The sequence below is a fragment of the Mesocricetus auratus genome, unplaced genomic scaffold, assembly GCF_017639785.1.
Source record: "Mesocricetus auratus isolate SY011 unplaced genomic scaffold, BCM_Maur_2.0 Super-Scaffold_100004, whole genome shotgun sequence".
Classification (NCBI taxonomy): domain Eukaryota; kingdom Metazoa; phylum Chordata; class Mammalia; order Rodentia; family Cricetidae; genus Mesocricetus; species Mesocricetus auratus.
In genome coordinates, this window is record NW_024429189.1 from 45,678,902 (window position 1) to 45,704,006 (window position 25,105).

Consider the following 25,105-nt stretch of genomic DNA (forward strand, 5'->3'; position numbering starts at 1 on the left):
TAATGGAGCATAGTATCAAATGGCTGGGACCTTGGATTAAACAGAATTGAATTCCAGCTCCGCTATAGATACAACACTACTTTGATCAAGTGACTTTCTATTCCCAAGCCTTTGATTTATTTGTTTCAGTCAATACATTAGAAAAAAAGATCAACTTCTTAGGGGTTCTGTGATCATTTAAATTAAGCTTCTCATACTCAGAAAATCGTTGGGCAGATGCTTGTTATGGATTTTCTTTGTCCTGCTAGGTCTCAAATAAACACACAGAGATGCTATATTATGAAACTGTTGGCCAGTGTCTAGGGCTTCTTATTGGCTAGCTCTGTCTTAACTTAACCCATAACTACTAATCTATGTATTTCTACATGGCCTTATCTTACCAGAGAATGCCTGGTACAGCCTGTTTGCAAGGCTTTACATGGTGACTGTTCGAGTACTCTGCCTACCTTTCCCAGAATTCTCCTTGTCTCCTAGTTCCACCTATCTTCATGCCTCTATTGACTACAGGTCAAGCAGTGTTTTATTCATCAATCAATATGAGAAACATACATACAGAAGGACATACTCTATCATCTCCTCTTTTCTGTCTGACAATATTCTATCTCATGTCCTATCTTTGTGAGTTTAAAGTTTTATATGTAACTTATCTTTTATCATAACTAAGGAAAACTATAACCATAACTATCTGTCTTCAACTCCATCAAAGACCACAGAAGGATAATATATAAACCCTAGAATTGACAAAGACATCCTGCTGCCTGGACAGTCACCCAAAGTTCTTCTGTAATGTTGAGGCAGTGTGTGTGTGTGTGTGTGTGTGTGTGTGTGTGTGTGTGTGTAAAAGACAGGGTAGGGAAAGAGAGAAGAACAATAACAACAATAACAAGCTGCTATTATACTGTTATTCTAGAAGTCAGTGGACAGTCATATCACTTAATTCTCTAATGATAGTTTCTATTAAATCAGTGGATTACTCAAAGCAAATGGTTCTTTCTTTTGGTCCCTCTATAAATCCCTGATTCAAGCATATTCCAAGAGAAACCCTATTTGCATTTTCCACTTACTTAACATTAAGTCTTACCTTAGCTCTGACTACCAGGTCCTCATGCTTATGGATTAGTTCCTTGTTGTCTGAAAGTGACGAACCCAGACTCTGTTCCTGCAGATCTCTTATCGTTTTTTGAAACCAACAAGTGACCTGAAAGAGAGGTGAAAGGAAAGGGCCAGTGCTTAGACAATCAGGACAGAGGATTAAAACTCAGAAATAATTCTGCAATATTTCAAAACAAAGTATTTCAATTTCTTTGTACATAAACTAATTTATTTATGAAGCTAATATCATCCAGGTTTTCAATGTCTTTATTTCAGCCTACCATTGCTTAAGAGAAAAAAGACAAAATAATCCCAGAAAAGCACTGGGATGGTTTATCAGCTACCTGAATTATAAGGAGTGAGGAAAATGATCATATCATCTCCAAAGAAGCAACAATGCATTCCCATGCAGTCCATAAATCTTGCTTCCTTTTCAAATATAACGTTCTTTCTATAGACAGACATGAATCTGAATATAGTAACGTAGATCCAGTTAAAGATAATGAAGAGCATATATGGAATTGCATTTCATACCATAAAAAATGAAAATACAAAGTATTTTGTTTGTTGTCACTGGTATAAATCTGCATCGAGAAACTAAATGGAAAAGGTGTTAAAGTTCCACTGACTTTCTAAGAATATGATTCTGTTTCATGTACAGCTGATTCATGATACATGTCACACAGTGTCAAAACAACAAATATCATGGAACTTGAAAACAGCAATAAACATTTTTCTTACTTTAATTTTTATTAATTAACTTTGGGAGAGTGCTGATATTGAACCCAGGGTCCCCCACAAACCAAGTAAGCATTCTACCACTAAGTCCCTGAAGTGTTGCATTTTCAGGGATGACAATTTTTAAGAAATACCATAACTTGATGTGAGACTTGTGATTGAAGGCTCTTGAACATGGGGCCCTCATATGCATTAAACAGATTACAGCTAGATTTACACAATCTGATTCTGTTTAGTACTGTCCCCTGAATCATCCTATAATGACTAGTTTTAAGAGGCTGCACTATAAACTAGATGTTTTGCTAGTTGGATTGAGAGTATCATCTTTGTTTCTCTCAATAAGTTTATAACAAGAGCAATGCGATCATGCAAATGTAGAGAAAAAGTAAATGAATTTGGAGAGACAAGCAGCTGATCCAGAGACAGATGGTAAGCAGCAGAGGAGAGCTGCCCCAAGTGTACGCCATTCCAAAATCCATGCTCCGCCGCTGTGCCCCACCATCACCATGCTCGTGTGACCTACAGTCTTTCAGCCTTGTTGTCTGGGGGACATTTGAGGCCAAACCTCCAGAGTGAAAACTGGCAGCCTGTTCAAAATGGTGGGCACAGCCAAGGCTCACACAGTGTCTTTCTGCAGCCTGTTATCTTGCCTATGACAGCCATGGGCTTTCTTCCAACTCCTGCAACAGGAAGGAATCCACGAAGCAGGAGGCCGAGGAAAGGGTGGTTAGGTCTGAAGTTCCAAGCTAAAAATGTCCCTCATACATTGCAGATGGCAGAGGTAGAGGCTCACCCAGAACAAGGTGCCCAGCACTGCCAGTAGCTGATGTGGCAAAGCTGATCTCCAGAGAAGAAGGCTTGAACCAACTCAACATTTTCCCAGCAAAGAACAGACAATAAGTTACGGGGCAACAGGGTTTCTGTAACTTGCCAAAATTTTAGCCCTTCGTCAATGCAAACAAAAAAAACACAGTGACTCTGTAGCTATTTTTGTGTGAAATATACCTTCTTCATAGTATTGGTAAAGTATGTGATATATATGTCATATAATCTGGATATTTACAATAAAGAACTCTAAATATATACATATTATAAATATATGCATACTGTAAATATATGTGTATATTTACAATTCCTTAAAGCCATTCTTTCTGGTATCCAATTAGAACAAGATGATGAGTACAGAGGGCACTTAATTAAGAGCAATAAAATCTATTTTATTTTTTAATAAAATAATTTCTCATGACAGTGCCAGTGACTGCTTATAGACCTGAAACTAGAGGGGTGATCCGAGGTTTTCTTCAAAGAGGTCACAAATATAACTAACTCTCAGAGATTATTCAGTTGTTAAGTACTGGGAGTAAGTGTTTTTTATTGCTAGCTAACATCAGGGTGGGGGCAGACATCTTAAGAATGTTTTATCATAGGGCTGCTAATAAGGAAGCTGAGTGAATGGAAAATGATGGAAACAGGTGTCCACTAATCTCCCTTAACAGGTGAGAAGCCTGAATCCTCAGCTAATCCTATTTAATTTGTGAGTCAAAAACTTGTCATCCAACACTTGCCAGAGATGATGAAAGCTAGGAATGAGTGAGATGCTGGGGTTTTTTTGTTTGTTTGTTTGTTTGCTTTTTTGTTTGTTCGTTTTTTGACACAGCATCTTACCATATAGCTCTAGTTAGCCTGGAGCTTGATATGTAGACTGGTTGGGCTTCCAATTCACAGGTCTCTGCCTGCCTCTGCTCCCCATGTACTGGGATTAAAGGTGCACACCATGGCAACAACTTGTTTTGATTTTTAAATGGTATTGACTGACTTCATTCCATAGATTTGCCTAACACTATTTCCACCCTTAAAACCTGCTATTCCTACTGGACTATGCCTCATAGGTAGAAAACTTTGGTGATATTCAGTATTTTTAATCCATATATCTGCCTTTCAAAACATGCAACCCTCTAGATCAACACATTTTTTTTTCTGACCAGATGTATTTCAGGAAGAAACACAACCAAGTTGGTATGAATGTTTGAAGTGAGCAGATCATTGCTAGCATGTTACAGCTCATCATGAGGCATTCAGACACAAGAGCAGCCTCCTATATCAGGTTTACCACCTGTGCTGTGGGATACACACATCAGGCTTTGTGTCCTTCTTAGGCTAAAATAAGATACCCTAAATAACCACAAGAGAATCCACCACAATACTCCAATGCTTAGTCAATCATTTGTTACACCCCACAAGTCATTACTACAGACAGCTGCACAGCTATTCCAAGGGTTCTTTTTATAAACTTTTAATTGCATCAGTTGCTGTTCAAAGAGCCTGAGTGGTGAGTTCAGCCAATAGGCACCTCTGCAGAATAGTGCCACAGAAGAGGGAAGGAAGAGAGAACAAAACACACTCAGAGAACACAATGGAAATTGGTTCTGAGTATCAATCTGTAGGATACAGGGAGAAATAAAAACTTTTCCTCACCCTTCTCAGTCCCTACCATCAGTACTCAACTGATACACTTATGATCACTCTATTGGTTGTCATGGCTTCTGTCTTAGAAGAGCCAGGGTGGAATCAGAGAATATATGGGATAGATATTTTGGGTGACTGAGGCAGCCATCAGAAAATGAAGAGAGACAGAAGCAGGTGAGCAAAGATATGGGGGGAGGGAGGAAGGGAGGAAGGAAGGAAGAAAGGGAGGGAGGGAGGAAGGAAGGAAGGAAGGAAGGAAGGAAGGAAGGAAGGAAGGAAGGAAGGAAGGAAGGACTGGGATGTTAACGAAAATCAAGAGTTATCTCAAAAATTAAAGAAGAGTCAAAGAACATTTCTACCAAGATAGTGGCCCAATAGAGTAGCCACCACCAGCACACTAGCTGGACTATAATTAGTCTAACCCGAAAAACACTGTGAATATAAACTGCATATCAGAAATTGTGTGCTTTGGGTATTTTTAAAGGTGCAAACATTGCCTTGGAATTTTGTATTCATTATCTATCAAAATTATATTTGGATATGTTGAGTTAAACAATATATATTATTTTTCACTGTTATGTGGCTTCTTAAATACTTCCCTTTTTTTACTCCTCTAATGGCCACTGAGATATTTAAAATTATATGTACCCATTGTATTATATTTTCTTTGGCTGGCTATCCTAGTCAAGGGAGTTCGAAATATCTTTAGTTGTTAAGTGTAAATTTGAAGATGGAGTCAGATTTAGCTAAGGAGAATTTAAACAGTCAGAAGGGTGAAGTGAGGCATCAGTCAGTAACATTTAGGGACTTCTGGGCAGGGGTGAGGAAGACGAGCTAGGGAGCCTTCTGCAGAAGTTGAGCTCACCAGTTAAGCATTGAAAGGTGGCTTTAGGGACCACAGGAGCAGCAGAAGTGTTCATGGGCTTAAAAAAAATTCCCCTTTCTTTGGGGGAGGTGTGGTCCCTTTCAGTGGGGAACTGAAGGTGTGTAAGAGTTGAAGGAAGGCGTGAACCAGACTAAGGGTGAAGTTGAAGAATGCTGTAAGTGCCTGCTAGCCTTGGACAAGGGCGGGCTAGTTTTTATTAACTGAACATTCTCCCAGCCACTCCTCCTGGAAGACACAAATGAAGAAAGTAAGAGAAGAGGGTAGTGAGCTTCCCAGAGGTATCAGGCACTACCCTATGCACCTTATATGCACCTCAGCCAATCTACACCGTCTTCCTGTGACTGAGACAACAAACAGTAAAAACAGACATGAGAATGCACGGCATTTGCCCAAGTTCATGCACTCAGCAAAGAAGAAATTGAGTTCAGAGCAGTGAAGACCATGGTCAGACTCCTACTTTCTGATCCAATACTTATCTTTCCTTCCCATCACGTCCTTTACTGAAACAAAGAATCCTGGGGAAGCCTGTGCTTATGAACATCCTGGCTGGAGCCATAGGGTCTGATTCTAACATCAAAGTACCATCAGGGGGCTCAATAGAAACTGCCTTTAGAGAAGATCACAGAAGTTCGAGTCAAGCTGTGAGAGGCCGTGAGGATGGGACAGCCATGGGCAGAGGTGACAGACAGCACACGGACTGAGAATTCAGTCTAAAACACGGAGGACAAGCAACCAATGGAAAATGAAGTTCTGTGAAGGTCAAAGGTTGGAAACAAAAAAGGAGAAGGGTTGTGAAAGCCGCAAGCCCTGAACCTGACTACCACGAACCACATTTCTCTCCTCTGCAATTTGTTCTACAAACTGAGATGAGGTTAAAACTATTCTAGGAGAGGTGAGCTAGCAAAAAGACATTCCAACCATCTTAACAGAAATGCCATTTAAAAATAATAATGTCTTCAAATTACTTTGATTTTTTTCTTCCTTGTACAGAACAGTTCTTGGCACAGAAGCAGCTACTGTTAAGATAAATTTTTTAAAATGACGAATAAAAAGGGCATCCACATTTTTATCTTCCTCAGCCCAAGCATTTTTGACAGTCTTTCCATTCAATTACTAGAAACACCATGTTTGCAACTATAGTTGGCGCCACAGTTCTAAAGTTTATTTTTATTTTTCTTTCTTTTTCTTTATAGCAGAGAAAGCAATTGTCTTTATCTTGTAATTAGGCAATCTGGTCAAATTTGCTCTGTGATTGATGAGACAATAAGGAGAGTAGAGGAATCTACCTGCCCTGTCAGGTATGATGCATGTTAGAAGAGGTGATAGAGCCAGAGAAACCAATCCTAGTCTGTCAGTGGTGATGTATGTTCGAAAAGGTGACAGAGCCAGAGAAACCCACCTGCCCCATCACATGGTGGTGTATGTTAGAAGTGGTGGTAGAGCCAGAGTGCTGCTTCTGCACCAAAAGGCTTGGGAGCTGAAGAATTACTGCTGTGAAGTTCAATCATCGGGCCTCAACTGGCTTCCCCATTATGTAGAGGGTCATAACTAGGTGTGCAAACAGGCTGACCTCCACTTGTACCTGTGTTTCAGCCAACCACAAGAAGCCAACCATTCAACCACCTTCAAATAGGACAGACGTGAGTGACTGTCAGTCCAGACAGCTCTGCAGAAGTTACTTGCATTTTCTACAGGTCACTTTCTCCCTTGGCTATCAATAAAACATGCCCATGCAGCAGAATGAAAGAGTCTTAACCACCTTGTCCCAATTGCACCTGATTGTGGAATCACAATGAAGTTAATTGTGAAATTCAAAACTAGATTTTTTTCAATGTTGTCTTCTAACATTGCTAAAATTTTGTATTGAGTTTCTATTTTTTAGAAGCGATTTTGGACTGATAGAATTATTGGCCTGCTATCCAGAAGTCTAATTTCTGGTTCAAGGAAGACAAAAGTCACATTCTTTTGCAGAATTTGGAAGCTTTTCTTGAATTACTGAAGTTAGCAGGAAGCTATCACTATATACACAGATCATCAATTCCTAGTGATCTGTTGATAGGTGGCAGACAGTTGGACTGTTTGTCACCAGGAAAACTGGTTACTTTATAAAAGTTTTCACAGATAATCTGCTTATCGAAAAATTGCCATCTACTTGATTATTCTGTTTATATTAGCATATGGTGTCTTTTCACATCTGTATCTCAAAAATGACACTAAGGACCCCTTCCTTTTATACATTGCCCTCAAATTGTGTTTTCATTTTGTTTTGTTTGTTTTTAGGTAGGTTCTTTAACTCCACCTATTTGGTAGAAGATGCTTAGTCCAATGAATAACATGTCTCTAGACCTATTTTCTTTTCAATATTGCCTCTATCTCATCATGGGGAAAATTCTGAGCAATGGAAAGACTCTATCCAAAAAAGGGGATAAAGACCTATATGACATTAATCACAGGGCCAAAGTTATCTAAGGCACAGCATTCCAGATACAACTTAGTTACACTCTGTACTGGATAGTTTATCTGAACTTGACACAATCTGTCATCATCTCAGAGGAGGGAACCTCAATTAAAAAAAAGTATCCATATGATTGGGCTGCAAGTAAGACTGTAGAGCATTTTCTTAATTAGTGATTGATGGGGAAGGGCCAAACCCACTGTGAGTAGTACCAACCCTAGGCTAACTGTCCTGGGTTCTATAAGAAAGCAGACTGAGCAATCCCTGGAGAGCAAGGATAACTAGTCTTTAATTCTCAACCCCAGAGAAGCTATGAAATCAGAAGGACATTGAGAAAGACATACATGAACACCCCCCTCCCCCAGAAGGGGAAAGGGACAAGATCTCCTGAGTAAATTGGGAGCATGGGGGGAAGCGGGAGGGAGATAGGAGAAAGAGGAGGGGAGAAGGGGAGGGGCAAGGAGAACATAAGGGATCCGGAAGGTCAAATTGAGGGAAGAACAGAAAAGGAGAGCAAGGAAAGAGTTTACCTTATTAGAGGGAGCCATTATGAGCTTAACGGGAAATCTGGCACTAGAGAAATCTCCAAGAATCCACAAGTATGACTCCAGCTAAGAATCTAAGTAATAGTGGAGAGGCCTTAAAAGCCCTTCCCCTCTAATAAGATTGATGACTACCTTAAATGCCATCATAGAGCCCTCAATCGGTAGTTGATGGAAGCAGAAGCAGAGATCCACAGCTAAGCACTGAGCTGAACTCCTGGAGTCCAGTTGCAGAGAGGAAGGAGTAATGAGCAAAGGGATCAAGACCATGTTGGGGAAACTCACTGAAATAGCTGACCTGAGTAAGTGGGAGCTCATGGCCCCTAGTCTGACGGTGAACCAGCATAAGACTGAACCAGGCCCACTGAATGTGGGTGTCAGTTGGGGGGCCTGCACAGTGGAACCAGTATTTATCCCTAGTGCACAAATGAGCTTTGGGAGCCCATTCCCTATGGAGGGATACTCTCTCAGCCTAGATACACAGGGGAGGGCCTATGTCCTGCCCCAAATGATGTGACAGACTTTGATGATCCTAACCCTTCCTGAGAAATGGATTGGGGGGGATGAGATGGGGTGTTGGTGTGGGGCATGGGAGGTCAAGAGGGAGAGGGAATTGGGATTGGTATGTAAAATAAGATTGTTTTTAATTTAAATGGCTAAAAGGCAGAGAAAGTTAAGAAGTGTATGAGTTCTACTCATGCCACCTCCAACTGGCTCATAAATTTGAAGGCTTCATGCCTTGTAGGTGAAACAGTTTGGGAAGGATTGTGAGGTGTAGTCTTGTTGGAGGATGGGCTTTGAGTTTTCCAAAACCAAGGTTAGCACTAGTCCTAGACCCCCTCCAGTTCCTGTGGATCAGGGGTAAGTTCTCAGCTACTTCTCTAGCACTATTCCTGTCTGTGGCCACAATCCCTACCATGATGGCCATGGACTCAGCCTCTAAAACTTTAATCAAGCCCCCAATTAAAGGCTTTCTTACATAAGTTTTCCTTGGTCATGGTATTTCTTCACAGCAATAGAAGTAGATTTTTAATCACTTTGTAGGGTAGGTTGATCTTTGAACTAGGCTGGATTCCTAGCTACATCTGTCCTTGTGCACACTGGAAGAGGCTAACTCATCAGCAGTTTAGATGGTTAGCTGGGATCTGGCTAAGGTACAGCTTTGTGCCTATGCTTAACATAGCTCAAAAAATGACATATAGTGCTATAGTGAACACTTGAAGATGTATTGAACATTTATATATCAAATTATGTTCTAAGCATTTATATATTATATGTAAGTATGACTTTATTTTTATAACAAGTGAATAGATGGCTACCACTATTAGCCTGGTTTCACACTAAGGAAAGTAAGACAGAGAGGCTAATAACTGCTCAATAACCTTAGTAGTAAGTGTGAAAGCATGGAGACCTCTGCACCATAGGTCCCTGTACTATGGCCCTTGACCTGCAGGGCCACTGAAAGCTATGACAATCAGCATGCATTCTAACTAGTGAACATGTCTATTACTTTCAGAATTGCAAGAATATCCTATAAACATTAAGAGATGGCATTTCCTGCTGATATGCCTGAGAAAGAAGTCTAGACACAGCTAATGTGTCAAAATAAAATTATATGATAAGTTTAAACCTACACATGGATCATTATTAATGTCTTCTATTGGAACAAACTCCTGGATTGCAATATCACCAAGCTAATTATAACCCTCCCTACTCCCCTTTTGCCTTATAGCAGGCAGCATTCAAAAGCTACATTTAAAGAAGGATTAAAAAAAAAAAGCTTCTTAACCCTTCTCATGTTATCTCATATTAATGTAAGCTGGTCAATTATTCAGACTCCAAAGTCAATGAGAAAGTGGCAGCATGTACCAGAAAACACAGATTCAAGCAAAAGCCTGTGTTCGTGCACACAGGCACACACACACACACACACACACACACACACACACACACACAAGGTGTTTTTTGTTTGGTTTTTGGTTTTGGTTTTTTTTTTTTTTTTAGTTTTTCAAGGTAGAGTTTCTCTGTGTAGCTTTAGAACCTGTCCTGGAACTAGCTCTTGTAGACCAGGCTGCTGTCAAACTCACAGAGATCCACCTGCCTCTGCCTCCCGAGTGCTTGGAGTTTTGCAGATTGAAGTTACACTTCTACAGGCCATCTCTGATGCCATCTTAAGTGCAGTTGACAGGGAATATAGTATTTGATAATGGTGTGTATTCTCCTCAAATTATGAACCATAAATCCTCCCCAGTGAATTCTGTTAGTCTCCTCTCCTTGCAAAAGCATGCATGCATGCATACATACATACATACATACATACATACATACATACATACATGAAACTTGGTTAGTAAAAACAGAGTGTTTGCCCCAGTCTAAATTCTCTTAGATGTCCTTGACACTGCCTTGCATAAAGAGACCATGAATAACTTAGTTTTAATATATTTGTTTGCCTCACTTATGCCTGATTGGAACAATTGAGAAAAATTACATTCATAAATCTTCTTGCCAAGATAATTAATTATGCACAAAATACTCCAAGCTGCTTCTGATTTTCATTAATGAAGCATATTATCTGCAAACTAAGATGCTGCTGTGGCAGAAAAGAAAGGGCAGTTTGCTCATCTGTTGGTACAAAACACACGCACATTGCTTAACATATGAAAAACAGTGGTAAAGGAAGGCCACTCTGAGATTATGCTTTCTAGATGATCACATCCCAAATAAGACAGAAGAACAGTTGATTTTCATTTACTGTTCTTGGTAAATAATGCACATCTTTAGCTGCTAACATGACAGTCATTTAACTTCCTTCCCCAAAGAGAATTAACTGATCTTCTCAGAAGCATCAGGCCACAAGCACTGAGAGTCATGAAAGTCTCAAATGATCGCCCTCCTCCCCGGGGAAGAAGATGCCTCAGATATGCTGACATCAACATTAGTACTTATCCATGTCTTTGTTCTGATTCATCACCTGTTTCCCTTTATCTCAAGTGGTCAGAATGATTGACAAAGCTGCTGTTTATTAATGTATCTATTCATAGTCCTTGTGCTATACAAAACAAGCACAGAATGGACAAGTGTTTCCACCATGTTCTGGGATTATCAGATAGACTGTACAGGAATATCACAATCCTGGGCCACAACTCCCTAGCAATCTCTCTCAAGCTGGTGTCCATGCTGCCAATTAGATCACTGCATCAGCCACGAACCATTCAGGAAGCTTAAAATCTCACAAGAGAACTATGCTATGTCAATGTCTAGTTAGGCTGAAAACAGTCTCTTGTTTACAAAACAATCAACACTGCATGCTTAATTGCTGCTTACAGCATCAAAAACTGAAGAGGCTTTACCTCCTCTCCAATAAGACACTGTTTAAACTATATTACAATAGGTGTCATAGATTCATCAAATTTCTTATTCTACTTTTGACCCAACGATATGTCTAAGATTTGGTCAAAGTCTTAAAAGCCATTATGTAGCGTACACAGGTGAGCTCCTTTAGTTTTGCTTATGTTTTTCTATATTTAATGAAAAATGTTCATAGCTGTGCCTAGACCTGTGCTAGAATAAAAGTCCAAAAGTGGCCGAGCATATGCCAAAATGCTTACAGTGATCATCTGAGGGAGCAATGGTCCCACATTCCAACAAACAAGAATTATTATGTAACAAGCTAAAAAAATACTCTTTAAAAAATGCAATTGAGTGTCCATGAATAAATATGGCTAGTAAGAATGAATCCAAAATAAGTAACAGGTTCGGCCTCCAATCCAAGACCAATTCTTACTTGCTCTGTGTAGGAGGAGACTTTATGACTCCGCCCTAGCCATGTGGCTGGCTAGAGGCCCATACGGATGTGGTAATGATAGGGTGGTGAACTACACCGCTAGCCAGGCCCACTTTTGGGCGTGGCTAGAGGCGTATATGGAGGTTCTGATAAAAGACAGTGCAGCAGAGCTGCACTCTTCTCTTTTCGGCTTCCAGTTCTATGGCGAAAGCTACTTGACTCATCTTGGTTGCCCGTATTCTCTTGTAAGTAATTTCTAAAATAAACAGTTACCTATACCCTCAACAAGTATGCCGTTTATCGTCACAGCTACAGCTCTGGGTAGTGGAGGTAATATGTTGGGCCTACATTCTCCCTCTTGGATACAGTGACAGAAAGTGTTGTTCTGATATGGCAGTCACTATGTTCCTGGGACTGTCCCAAGTACTTGACATATAAAAAAATCAGTTGATCATCCTTATAAGGCTTGAGGTAATTACTATTATTACACACGTTTTTAGAGATAGCAGAGCTTCAAAGAATTTAAATAACTGCTCAGTTACTCAGTTGATAAATGGTGGAGCCATAATTTAAACCCATGCAGAAGTCTGGCCCTAGGATGTGTGTTCTTGCAAGCACAAAGAATGGTTTTTATTAATTGCTCTTGCTGCTGTACTGCAGTTAGCAAGAGAAAATGCACCATGGACTGTTTTCAGAGTACAAGTCTAAGTTTTACATTTAAGGTGAAGACTCTCTTACTCATCAAAGAGTTACATGTAAACAGTGCTTATCGTTATGCAATAATTATATTGTTTCAGGGCTGTTAGGAATAGAGTACAAATGAAAGAGCCATCATCATCTCCATGAATGTATATGGATGTATACGTAATTACTATGTCTATAGGGAGAACAACAATGCTCACCAGGGGCCCCCAGTGTGTATAGGATCAGTAATAGCAAACCTGGGGAAGGAATTCATGTTAGTTTTACCATGTGGAGAAAGCAAAGAAGGTAGTGTGTGTTAATCATCTCTGAGGATGCTGGGTATTGTATTATATGTTTATGCATGGTGTTGTTGCATTTTATTATTAGAATAACTCTCTGAATTTGTATTATTCTCAGTTTAAAGATAAGGCCAAACAATGAAATACTACTGTGCACTCACTGGAAAGGCCAGAATCCAAAACACAGAATCCACTGCAGGTGGATATATGGAACACAGCAATCTTGTTCATTGCTGGTGGGATGCAGAGCTAACTTTGGATGACAGTTAAACATATTATAAGCACACTGTTCAACACATGCTCCTAGTTATTTATTCAAATGAACTGAAATGTAATTTGACACTAAAACCTACACATGGCTGTTTATTCACACTTGCTAAAACCTGGAAGCAACTAAAATGCTCTTTAGCAAGTGAACCGATGGGAAAGTAGTTGCATACATATACAATAGGATATCAGTCAGCCCTAGACAGACGTGTGCTCTCAAGCCATGCAAAGAAAGGAAAGAAACATAATTGCTTATGGCTGGGTTGAAAAGTAAGTTAGTGTGAAAATCTACATAATGCTTGGTTCCAAAAGGACGATCTAGGTAAAACAGATCAGTGTATATGGCTGGGGAGGGAGGGATAAATGAGCAGAGTACAAAGGACTTGAGGGGCAGTCAAGTTATTCTGCATGGAATTATAATGACAGAGACCCACCATTATACATCTGTCCACACTTATGCAATATACAATACTGAGACTGGACCCCAGTGAGTATAGTACTCTGGCTGACAATGATGTCTTAACGTAAGAACATCAGTGGAGTTAAAGTCCTCCTCGATTGGAGGATGCTGATTAAACATACGGTTGATGGGGTAGGGTGCAAGGTAAATCTCTACTTTCTGCTCAATTTCCCTATCAACTGAAAACATCTCTAAAAGATGAATGGCGTCTTTCCAAAAGCAACCTCTTTTAAAGAAGAAAGGGATGGAGGAAAGGAGGGAGGGAAGAAGGAAAGATACAGGGAGAGAGGAAGGTAAAGGCTCCATTAAGTCAGAATTCACCAAGTCATAACCCTTCTACAAAATCTGACTTTAGCTATCAGCAAACATCTCAGTTTCCCAAGGATGTCAAGATATGTCCATTTTTCTTCAGTATGTATATGAACTAGAATATTGTCATCTAGAGTTTTCTGAATTCTGATATCTTTTTAAACTGCAGGAATTCAAGTGGATGATTATTTTTGCAGCCAGGAAGGCAAATTTACCAACTCAAAAATAAATAAGTAAAACCTACTATGGCTATGTTTTCATTATTGGGCCAATTGCTCTGTGCTTGGGAAAATCCTCTTTGATGAGCCTTTTCTCTGGAGAGAACAGGTCTCTGTGTTAAGCTGAATGAGCAACAACTGCCTGTATATTAAAACGAGGCGAGTTTGGCATCTGTCCTTGGGAGCATCAGAGTTCAGGGGTTTGATTTATGAACGTAAGAAGAAAAACACTGGTGAGAAATCCCCTTAAAAAGACAGTTGCTCTAGGAGCATACTACCAGAATCAGAATTAGGAGAAAATTGTAAGTCAGAGAGGGTAAGTGGAGACCAAGAAAGAGGGAAGAGAGAAGGAAGAACATGCAACTATAATGGACCTGCTTGTGATAGGAAAGGCAAAGAATCTGGGAACACTCATTTAATAAAGCATTTTTAATGGATGCTCATCTGGGTATGAATTCCTTCTTGGAATACTACCATCACTACTGACGATTGCACTGTATGGCTGCATGGTAAGTAACACATGTGAGAGGTGGTGTGGGAATAAAGATGGGTCCCTGAAAAGAGAAGCAGGCAGGTACATCATTTGAAGCAGGCAGGAGCCAGAAGAGCCCAGGCAGAAGATACCAGGAGAAGAAGATACCCAGAGAAGTAGGAAACAGAACACAAGTAGAATATATGACAAGAGGGGTCTACACTGGTGTTTCCAATCCATGCTGCTTCGTGCAAGAGATCTGCCTGATTAATAGAGCAATACATGCCAACATTCATGTGTCATTGGATTTTTAAATAGCACCTGTCACCGATCACTTATTTTATAACTTACTCATCATACAGTCTAATAGTTCTCAAGTCACAATGATTTTGCATGCTGGGGTACATTTTACAAATTCTGGTGAGATTTTAGATGCCCTAACTAACTAAGGGTGTTCTACTCAAAACCAGGAGGTAAATATCAGAGATTCTACTTCCTGGTATGCACCAAGCACCAGAGCAAAAGTCATGTACCACCAAATATCACTAGTGAAAAGACTGAGAAATAGAACAGAAGAAAATCCATAAAGGAAAGAGATACTGACTTGTGTTGTGTGTGTCTGCAACACTTGTAGTAGGACACAGCACATACTAGGTACTAAGTAACTAAATCAAAATGTTAGATATTAAATCTTTTTTTTCCAGCTTGAAGTAAGAACCAACATATGCTTCCAGCTATATGTCTGTATTCCTGTTTGTACCTGAGAAACGGGAAACATGAAACGATCCCTCTCCTATGCATCCCGACCAGGAGGTTTCCTGTCACTTAATCTATACACCAGTGAGTATGGGATTGAGACTAACAGAAATATTGCAGGAGCTATACCAACCATTTTCAGTTTAAGTGATTATTATGTGCCTAGAGTGCAAATCATGAGCTCTGCTGAGTCTGCAAAGCTGAGGGGTCCAAAACCCCTATAACCAAGAACATTCAGACACCAGCCGATGTTCTACGTTTTCCCACTGGTACCTGACCACTCTTCTAGGAATGCTGCCCCTGTTTTGTGCTATGGACTGTTTTAAATGACATCAGCAGCAATGTAGCACAATTCAGCACATCTTTCCAGCATTCCAGAAAACCGTAATTCATATTTCAGAATGTAAAGGAAAATCAAGACCCAAAGTAATACTCTGGAAGGGAGAATGCAAATTCAGTGGTAGAATACTGTCGTTTTCAAGTCTTCACAGGTATTCTCCTGCTTATAATGTTAATGTTATAAGAAAAGGCAATGGAAATCTTCATTTTCATATGCATACTTACTTGGGAAAGTCATATGATAGTTAAGAGAAAATGCATTAACAGATTCAACCATGGCAATAGTGATACCATTCCAGAATATTACTAGTCCATATAACTGACCAAGACCAAGAGTCCACCCAATGCCCAATTGTGTTACCTTGTTTTCTTGCTGGTCCCACCGACATAGCTGTAGAACCTGAGCCAGTTCCTGCCGCTGTTGCTGCAAGTACTTGTCCAACTGCCTTCTCCTGTCTTGTAGAAGCTCAAGAAGGCTGTCAATCTTCAGACAGCTACTTTGAGCTCCTTGAATCAGCTCAGAATTCACATTGGATCCATCACACTTGAATTTTTCTATGAAGTCAATGAGTTGTTGACTTTTGTTTAAAAGAACTAGAGATCTTTCTAAGAGTTCTGAAAGAAAATTTAAAAGATAAAATAATGTAGTAATGAACATTTATGTTCTTGTATTTGCATTCTTCATATAATTTATATGTGTGACATATTAATGATAAGCTACACCAAAAAGAATTTAAATGTATAAACATTTTAAATGCTTTGCAACTTGTGTTTTTCAATCCCATGTGATCAAACACATGTGTCTGTCAAACTGATCACCAGTTGACAACCTCTGTAGTGATTGTTTTGTATATTGTAGAATGGGGATTTAAATCCTAAGAACTGAAGAACCACCAGGGGGGAAGAGTATTAAAGGGTAGGAATTAAGAGCAATGCTTTGAAGATCAATACCTCAGCATCAATTGGAGAAACAGTTACAGGTATGTCCACTCTCTAAAAACCAGGAATAGAACCAGGTACACCCCTCCCCTTTATCTCACCTTCAGTGACTTGCCTATTTTACAATCCCATCCCACTTTCTGCATCTGTCTACTTCTCTCCATCCCATGATGCAAGTGTCATCTGGTGCCTAGACTTGTGCAACCCTTTCTTGACAGCATCCTTTCTAACCTACTCACCCATTCTTCACATTTAACCATGGAGATCTTTGTAAACATACCTTGTGGTATGTGCTATTTCACCCAAATTAAAACATTCCTTCCTGAAGGGGGAAAGAAGGCTCCTAAGACTCAGGAGACTAAAATATTTATGAGGTCCAGGAAGCTCACTATACTTACACGACCCAAGAGCTCTAAAACTGTAAGATCCACAGCCTCGTCCCTACCCAGGGTTATATGAGCTGTAGATAATTGTGGAATGAGTCTTCTCAGGACATCTTCCTGCAAACTGTAGGAAGCTCTGGGAAGGCAGCTTTTATGAGTTTTCATCCATGCTTGGGTTGGCTCTTAGGAGATAATGCTGCTTTTAAATCATTCATGCCCCTATAAGTAACCCCAGTAGACTTACTGTTTCACCAAGCTAAATGTAGGAATATTTTCCATAGACTATCATCAGTGCCTAAGATGAGCAGGTATTTGTCCAGGTCTCCCAGGAGACATATCCAGAACTTTGTCTCTCCTGCTCCCTCTCCTTCTTCCTCTACCTGTTTCTATTCCCCCATCCCCCTTTTCCTTTCCCTATATCACCATCCCACTTCTCTTCTCTCAACAATGGCTTCCTTCTCTTAAAATGAAGGGCTAGATTCTTTAGATTATCATATCTGGCATGACCTAATTTATATCTTCCTTTTCCAGAAGTCTCAACCTTACCTCTGTAAATTCATCATACACCTATACTTTCTCCTGCATCCCTAGTCTACCTCACTTCCTCTGCCAAGAATGCCATTCACCTCAACTCCCTTTATCTCTACCCCTACTTACTCACATTTCAGCTGTCAGTTCCTTAAAGGATAACATGAACTAATATTCCTACTAAGCATTTTTATAGTGCAACATTACCTTCATTCATATCTCTTATCTTGGCTATAATATTACAGCTGTGTGTATGCTTATTTGGTTAATAACTGCCCTTGCCACTAACCCCAGTGCAATATGATGACATGACCCTGGGTTCCTCACCAGGAACTGTTTCAGAGACATTGTTATATGTCGTTGAATGCAAAAGACAAGATTGGAAAGTAATTGGGAAACTGTTTTCAGGAAAAAAGACTAACAAGCCAAGGTTAGTTCAAAAGGAGAGAAGACAGTTGAGGTTATGTTGGTCTTCAGCTATCTAAGGCATTATACTCTGGTGGAACATTCTGGCAGGCAGAAACCTCAGCCAGTTACACTGTTCTTACCTAAGCCATGAGACACAGTGGTCACATAGATGAAGCTAAAGAATCAAAGGGACAATTGAGGCTAAGTTTCATAATAGCTTCTAGGTAGTTTTTGTCATCATGGCAATCACTTTTGTACCACTCAACTGCTCAACTACTCAGAAATTTATTAGACCTGCTAACTCACATTTTATTCCCTTAAACTTAGTGATGATGATAGGTATAAAGCCCTTGACTAGCAATCAGAAATTTCATCCACTAATAAGCACTTCAAATCACATCATCTTAACCACATCCCACTAATCGGCTGATTAGTGTAACTCCCATTTTATAAAAACAAAGCTCTTGAAGCTACCATTGGGCATTATTCATTAGGATCCAGTTCTTCTGATCACTGCCCCCTACGATCCTTCAAGTATCACACAGAGAGGCTTAAAAATATCCCAAGATTCCTGCCACCAAAGACAAAGTATGCTCCCTGCATTTGGCTAGCATTTTATCTAGCTTGTCAACCCTAGAGGAGGCTAGGTAGACTCCCAAAGATTAGAACTGAAAAGTGAGGCATGGCTCCGTTGTCAGCTGGATGTCAGGACAGTATAGCCTCAGGCTTCCTTATGAAAGCAGTGTGCATCTGTGTCAGCTGGCTCATTGTGCCACAGATGCTGTTAAATTTGAAGAAGCCAGCAGAAGCAGAAGGAGGAAGAAAGACACTGTCTCCCCTTCCAGCTCCAAATAGTCACCGGAAAGTCCCCTCTTCCACAGGGTAAAACTCCATGAGTAAAGTTGCTGTGCGATGATAGTGTTGGCTGGGTGAGATTAAGTTGAGATAATAGAACACATCAAGGCCACAGAAATCTCTTCCAGCCCCCTACCAGGAATGTTAAGTGATTCAGCTCAGCCCCAGGGGACCTGGCTAGATAACTGTTGCCATGTCAAAACAGCCAGCAGATGCTTTTGTGCTGAGTCTGCTGATAAAGTGACAGGTGTGACTGACAAGTCATCAGGAAAAATACATCTATACAGTTGGTAGGCTGTCATAAAAATTTACACTGGGAAGACTGTTATTAAACACTTTATTTCGGGAAACTTGTAGCAAGGAATTCATAATAAAGAACTGTTTTATAGAGACTTTGGAGAGCAATATAAAGTGTGTGTCTTTAAAAGTACACTTTAGTGTTTTATCCCTTTTCTAGCCTAGTCAAACTTTTGGGGGATCAAATTCAATTTAAAAGTGACAAACAAAGGCTATAGAGAGAGAGTCTTTGTAAAAACCAAAATATACAACATCAAAATTTGTGACAAATCTTTGAAGCCATTTTGCTCAGATCAAGTTCAGATTATATATATATAAAACCAAGAAAAGAAGGAACCTTCCCCACCCATTTATTGACATTATTTCATAGATGACACCTTCCATATACCAGTTAGGCCAGTCCCAGATTCTTGTGGTGAAGACCTGGCATATAAACTATGCTTTAACAATTCAACCATTGCTACAAAGTACTCTGAGAGCATTTAAAATATTTTGCATCATGTTTTACTGGACCTTTATCTAGAAAAATTTTCCCATTCTTTTTTCACTGTGATGATGAAAGAGGAGTTTTCCTTACTCCTGGTTGATGTTTAAAGGTTGGTTTGCATTTATCTACCCTTAGTTAGAACAATGAATTCAATCAGTGAGTGTAGCTTAAGGGTACAACGTACTGCACACCTTGTGAGATGCTGGATGCAGGGGGATGGAGGGGTGAACAGGAGAGAGGCCCCCTCTGTCCTCACGGATGATCTATTACACCTATGGCTTAAGTTTCCACAGAATCTCTACCTTCCCCTAGCATATTTACAACTAGTACATTCTTCAAGAAGATGGCCAAAAGCAAAGCTTTATCTTTTCTTTTTTTAAAACAAACTAGAATACAACAGCAGAAAATCTCCAAACACTAATTCATAAGAATCTGTAAGCATTTCTTGCCTTTGGCATGACGGTCATGAAGCAGAAGAAGTGACTGTAAGGCCTCCGCGCTCTCAAATTCATGAGGGTTCTGTAGAAAAGCTTCAGCTTGGTCTATTTTTATAGCGAACTACAAAAAATATAGGGAAAGACATGAAATGATAAAAAAAACCAATGGAACACTTTGTTATATTTATGGATTTATAGATTTTCCTTATGCATTAATGGCTTAGCTGACTCAAGTTGAGGGTTGGGAACATGCATGTTAGCATGTGCTAATCTAGGATAGTATGCATGTATCCACATGCACTAACTTTACAAAAATGCCATGGCTTCTCCTCCATTTTTATTTCTTTTGTAACTAAAAACACATTATGTATACTAAACTAAACCATCTTGTTTATGTTCAAATATCTAGTAAGTTTTTCAGCCGAAATTATCTCATATAGATTATATCTTCCCAACAGCCATAAACGCAGTAACTAGCAATACTCTAAGGCAGTTTCTCAGAGAAGAGCTGGAAAACTTGCTGACAAACATCAACAAAAGATTGGATAAACAATAATCTGTAAAATCACAAGTAAATTTAACTTAGAGATCTCAGAGAAAATCTAATTAAATAACAATGGTATTTTCCTGTGTGTTTAAACTTAGACATACTATATAGATGTTTCTGAATAACAGTCTACTAATGTCAGTGAAGAAAACATGCTAGGCGTACATGTGCACACACATACATACACACATGTAAAGAGGAAAGAAATGGGGTCTAAAACTAAATGTACCAATTTTGTTAATTTTATAAGAAGTAATATGATTGGGAATGAGAGAGAAGAGGCAAGCTTTAGCTATTGAAACTTCAGTTGGCAACTGTATTTGAAATTGTGTCAATAGTATCTGTACCTCATTTGTATAAATAAAATTCCAAAGCAGAAATGAAAACTGAAACATTTCTCCATTTCAAAGGAGGGTGTGTAACAACATGGCACCAATATGGTGACCAATATTATCAGTTTTATTTTAAAATTTTTTCCTTAATGTAAATTCAAGATGAAAAGATATTTGAAGTCAGGATAAAATCCCCAGTGGGGGCAAAGCATAGTTAAATATTCTATTACAGTGTCCCCATAGTGGCAGACAGCTGGCCTGTTTTTACATCAAGGTTCAGTGGGGTTTATCATAGTTTCTAAAGAGTACAGTAAAAAGTTCATCTTTGTGTTTGGTTTGGAATAAAACAATAAAGGCCCAGTATCCATGAGAAAGACAAAGAAGCCTCCCACTGCACTTGACTTCCTGTTTTGCTTTTCTAAAAAAATCATCTTTGAATTTGGTGATTGCTAATATTTTATGAAATCCATTGACTAAGAGATAGTATTACATTTTTGGTTACTACAACAGGTGCAGGAAATGCAGTTCTAAGTGGTATGGAATGATATGAAGGGCTGGTGAGCATGCCCCCTTTGAAAAGCACAGCAGGCCTCTGCCGAGTTGTAGGACAAGCTCATGGCCACTGTCACTCACATGACAGTTAAGCCTAGGAGTCAGATGTTATCCTGTAATAGTCACCAACCAGCCCATCATAACTTCTCTTAGAACCCTAAAGAAGTCTGGCATGGTTAATTATAGGGGGTTACATGCACACAAGTGTTTGCATCTCTCCCTCATCAGGTTCTGATAACTGATTTTTAAAGATAGTATTCCAAGAGAATCTACAAGAGAAAATGCCCATAGGTTATTTGTTGTTTTCCAACAGAACATTACAAAAGTTTATAGCCACAACATAGTTTATGTCTCTACTTAAGATTCTTACACACAAAATTGTTTCAACTGTAAACAAGAAGCTTTAAAAATTCCTTGATTTATTAACTTATTTCGGAGCAGAAATGGCAATGGGAATTTTAAAAAAGTTAAAATTAATTTCATCATCATCTTTTTTATTTTTATTTTTTGCAGTGCTGAAAACTGCTTTTCCATGGAGAAGTAGCCTGCAGAGTCTATAGGACTCTGCTTCCACTCAGTGTGAGAGGTTTCTGGAATGGAATGCAGGATAATACAGACATATTTAGTCATCTCCCTAGATCCAATAAAAGCTCACTCAGCTGTATGGATAAGAGCGCCTCATTGATCTGGTTTGGCTTAGTATTTCCTTCTACTCCTTGCAATATCTGGAAGTAATTTCCACATCACAGAGAAAATTAACTAGCATTAATACTGAAACCCACCGAGAAACAAATATTGAGCCTAATGTCAGAAAAAAATAATTTGCTGTGCTCAGGAAGACTGAGTTTTAAAGACAGTGACACTTATAACCCTCCTACTAAGATGGGATGAATCGGCTAGGGCTATTATTCAGCTTCTGTGACTATATTTCAGCTGTCTTATTTCTTCTCTCAAGAAAGGAGATCGTATAAGGAATGCCTCACACCCAAAATGGTCCATAAAATGAGCAGTGCTTTGGTGTTAAGCTGTGGCGTGTGAATCTTGAAAGCTACGATGAGGGTTTTTTCCCTCTTCTGGAGTTCATGGCCCATGAGATTGTCGCCCTTAAGTTTTATGTTCTGTTGCTAATCTTCTTGCCTTCATTATTCTGGATTTAACTCCTGAATTTCCCTTCTAAGAATGTCATGGTTTTCAACACTAGTGATTTTTCATGGTGAAGTAGCATTTGTCATCAGCAAGAGCATACTGCTGCTGGGGTTAAAACATGAAATTTCCAATAAGTATCTTATACAAAATGTATGACTTTTAGAAAAAAATTGTGGGGGAGGTCTCACATTTTGAAATCAAAAGCTTCCAAAAAGAAAAAAAAAAGGAAAAATAAATAAATAAATATGTAAACTAAAGAAAAATTGCAGAAGGATTCAATGGTCATTCAACTGTGTCAGAACACAGTCCTAGAGTAGGGTTGTGTGAGGAGAGTTCTGAGTACTTGTGAGAAAACTCCAAGAAAGCAAGATTTAAGTGTGGCAACCTCAGTTTCTTTGGAACGCAGAATTGTTCCTGGGGTATATGTTCTGCTACTCCCAGGTGTAGTGGAGAGGATGGAGTTTACTTCAGCTGTCATATGACTCAATGGAAAATATGAGCAGCTTGTCCTTGTGATTATATACTTTACTCAGTGACAGGACCCTCAGAGTATAAACTGATACTCTGGTAAAGTTGGCCATTGTGTGAGGCCTTAGTCTACTTCATCTTAGGCCCTAACGTCCCAGGTTCACGCTGAGGATTAGAGCCGTAAACAATTTGAAGTCCAGGGCCTTTTTCTTCCTTTACTTGCATTTTAATAGGTTTAAACTATAGAAATTCACCTGTGTTCCTCAAGAAAATACTGTATGAAATGCTACGTCTACAAGTCAAACATTCTATGAAATACTTTGTGATTGATGTTTCAAGTGAGTAGGAGAAAGTTTATCCTCTGACTTTTAGTCAGTAAAATCCTCTTCAGCATCCCCTACTAACTTGTTCAGTAGGAGTCATAAGATTCCATGACTACATTACTATCTTCTAAATAGGGAACCGGATCAAAGTGACATGAGTAAGAGTTTCACTTAACTATCTATATTTTTGTGACTGATGAGCTATATTTAAAATATTAATTTTATTTTTTCAAAATAATTACATATATCTTGGTCATTCTGTCATTTTGAACATGTGCACAACATGTGTTTTAGGAAGTCAAACATTTTAGAGTGTGCTAGTTATTTGCATTGATTTGGAGAAGCAAATGTTTTTCTGAAACACCAACCTCCAAAGCACTTTCAAAAAACTCAGAAGTCAGCCCGAGTAGCTCCCTTCTCTTTTCAAGCATGGAGACCAGGGTTGCCCACGCTTCACCCAGAGTCTGGGCCATGGCGTCGTACACCTGACCTTGAGTCTTGTTAGCTTCCGCTGTCCTGTCTGCTTCCTGTAAGAGTTCCCACACACGATCTTCCAAGGCCTAAGTCCAGGAGAACAAAAAGTACAGTCAGTGTGTCATCCAGTGTGAAGACAGAGCACCCCAATTTAAACACAAAGATGCCTGGAACTATGTGATCTAGGAAGTCTAGAAAATAATTTACAATTCCTAAACACAAATGATATTTGATGTGAAGGTTCATTATTCCCTCCTGCTTCCAAGTGAATATTTCTGCTCCGATACCTAAAAACAAGCTCCCCAGATTTTTATTTTTCCCTGATTTTTAAATTCTTCTGCAAATCGTCACCAAAGCATCCAGCAACTTCCTCAAACTCAAAAAATCTGAACCTTCTCATAGCATCTTCACCTGATCTCCCGCTCGCCTGACTGCCTAGAACAGCTTCATAAAGATAACCTTCATTTCCCCCTCCTTCACCCCAATAACTTTCAATTCCAAGATCTAGTCAGTGACATAGCCCGCTTCTACAAAGCCTCTTTTCTCCGCTTCTCCTCTTGGCCTCCTCGCTTGTTTGTCTGCATGCTCCTGCTCCAGGCTCTTCACTACCCAAGTCCTTCTGTGTGGTAAGGTAATAAATACCATGTAGATCTTTCTAACTCAAAAGTAGAATCCTGCCGCCCAACAACTTGCGAATCTTTCTGACTGATTTGCAGATAAAATTCAGTCAGAGCACAGCAAATCAGGCCTCAATACGTGATTTTACGTCTAGTCTTACCTCTTTCCACTTGCTCTGTCATACTCTGCTGTACAGGTAATCATCCATGACTCAGCCTAGAATTCTCTCCCTTCTAGTCACATGCCTCTCCTTTTTCCACCCATGGCTCACTTGTCTGAACAGATTTCCCCCACTGGTCAAGACATTGGCATTGTGGGTCTTCCCTGTCCCTCAGCTGTCTCTCCTGAATGAATTTAGGGCCTTAACATTTTAAGACTACTTTCAAGTACATAGCCATTAAAAGTTTTTTCCTGGCTGGAGAGACGGCCCAGCCAAGGCTAGGCTCACAGTCAAAAAAATATAGGTTTCTTCTGATTATAAAAGTAATACTATATGAAATTTCCCTGATATTTCCACCTTTCTATTTTAATATTCATTAGC

At 39.4% G+C, this 25,105-nt stretch overlaps 1 protein-coding gene across 2 annotated transcripts in view; it reads right to left on the bottom strand.

Moving 5' to 3' along the window:
* The window catches only part of Ccdc141 (coiled-coil domain containing 141), a 160,737-nt gene that overhangs the window by 101,677 nt on the left and 33,955 nt on the right, over positions 1–25,105 (bottom strand). For both annotated transcript variants that reach the window (XM_040745675.1, XM_013122082.3), the window contains exons 3-6: positions 23,841–24,032; positions 20,117–20,225; positions 16,132–16,385; positions 1,082–1,198 (exon numbers count right to left, since the gene is read on the bottom strand). In XM_040745675.1, coding sequence (XP_040601609.1) covers positions 1,082–1,198; positions 16,132–16,385; positions 20,117–20,225; positions 23,841–24,032 — 672 coding nt within the window. The remainder of the gene's footprint in view (positions 1–1,081; positions 1,199–16,131; positions 16,386–20,116; positions 20,226–23,840; positions 24,033–25,105) is intronic.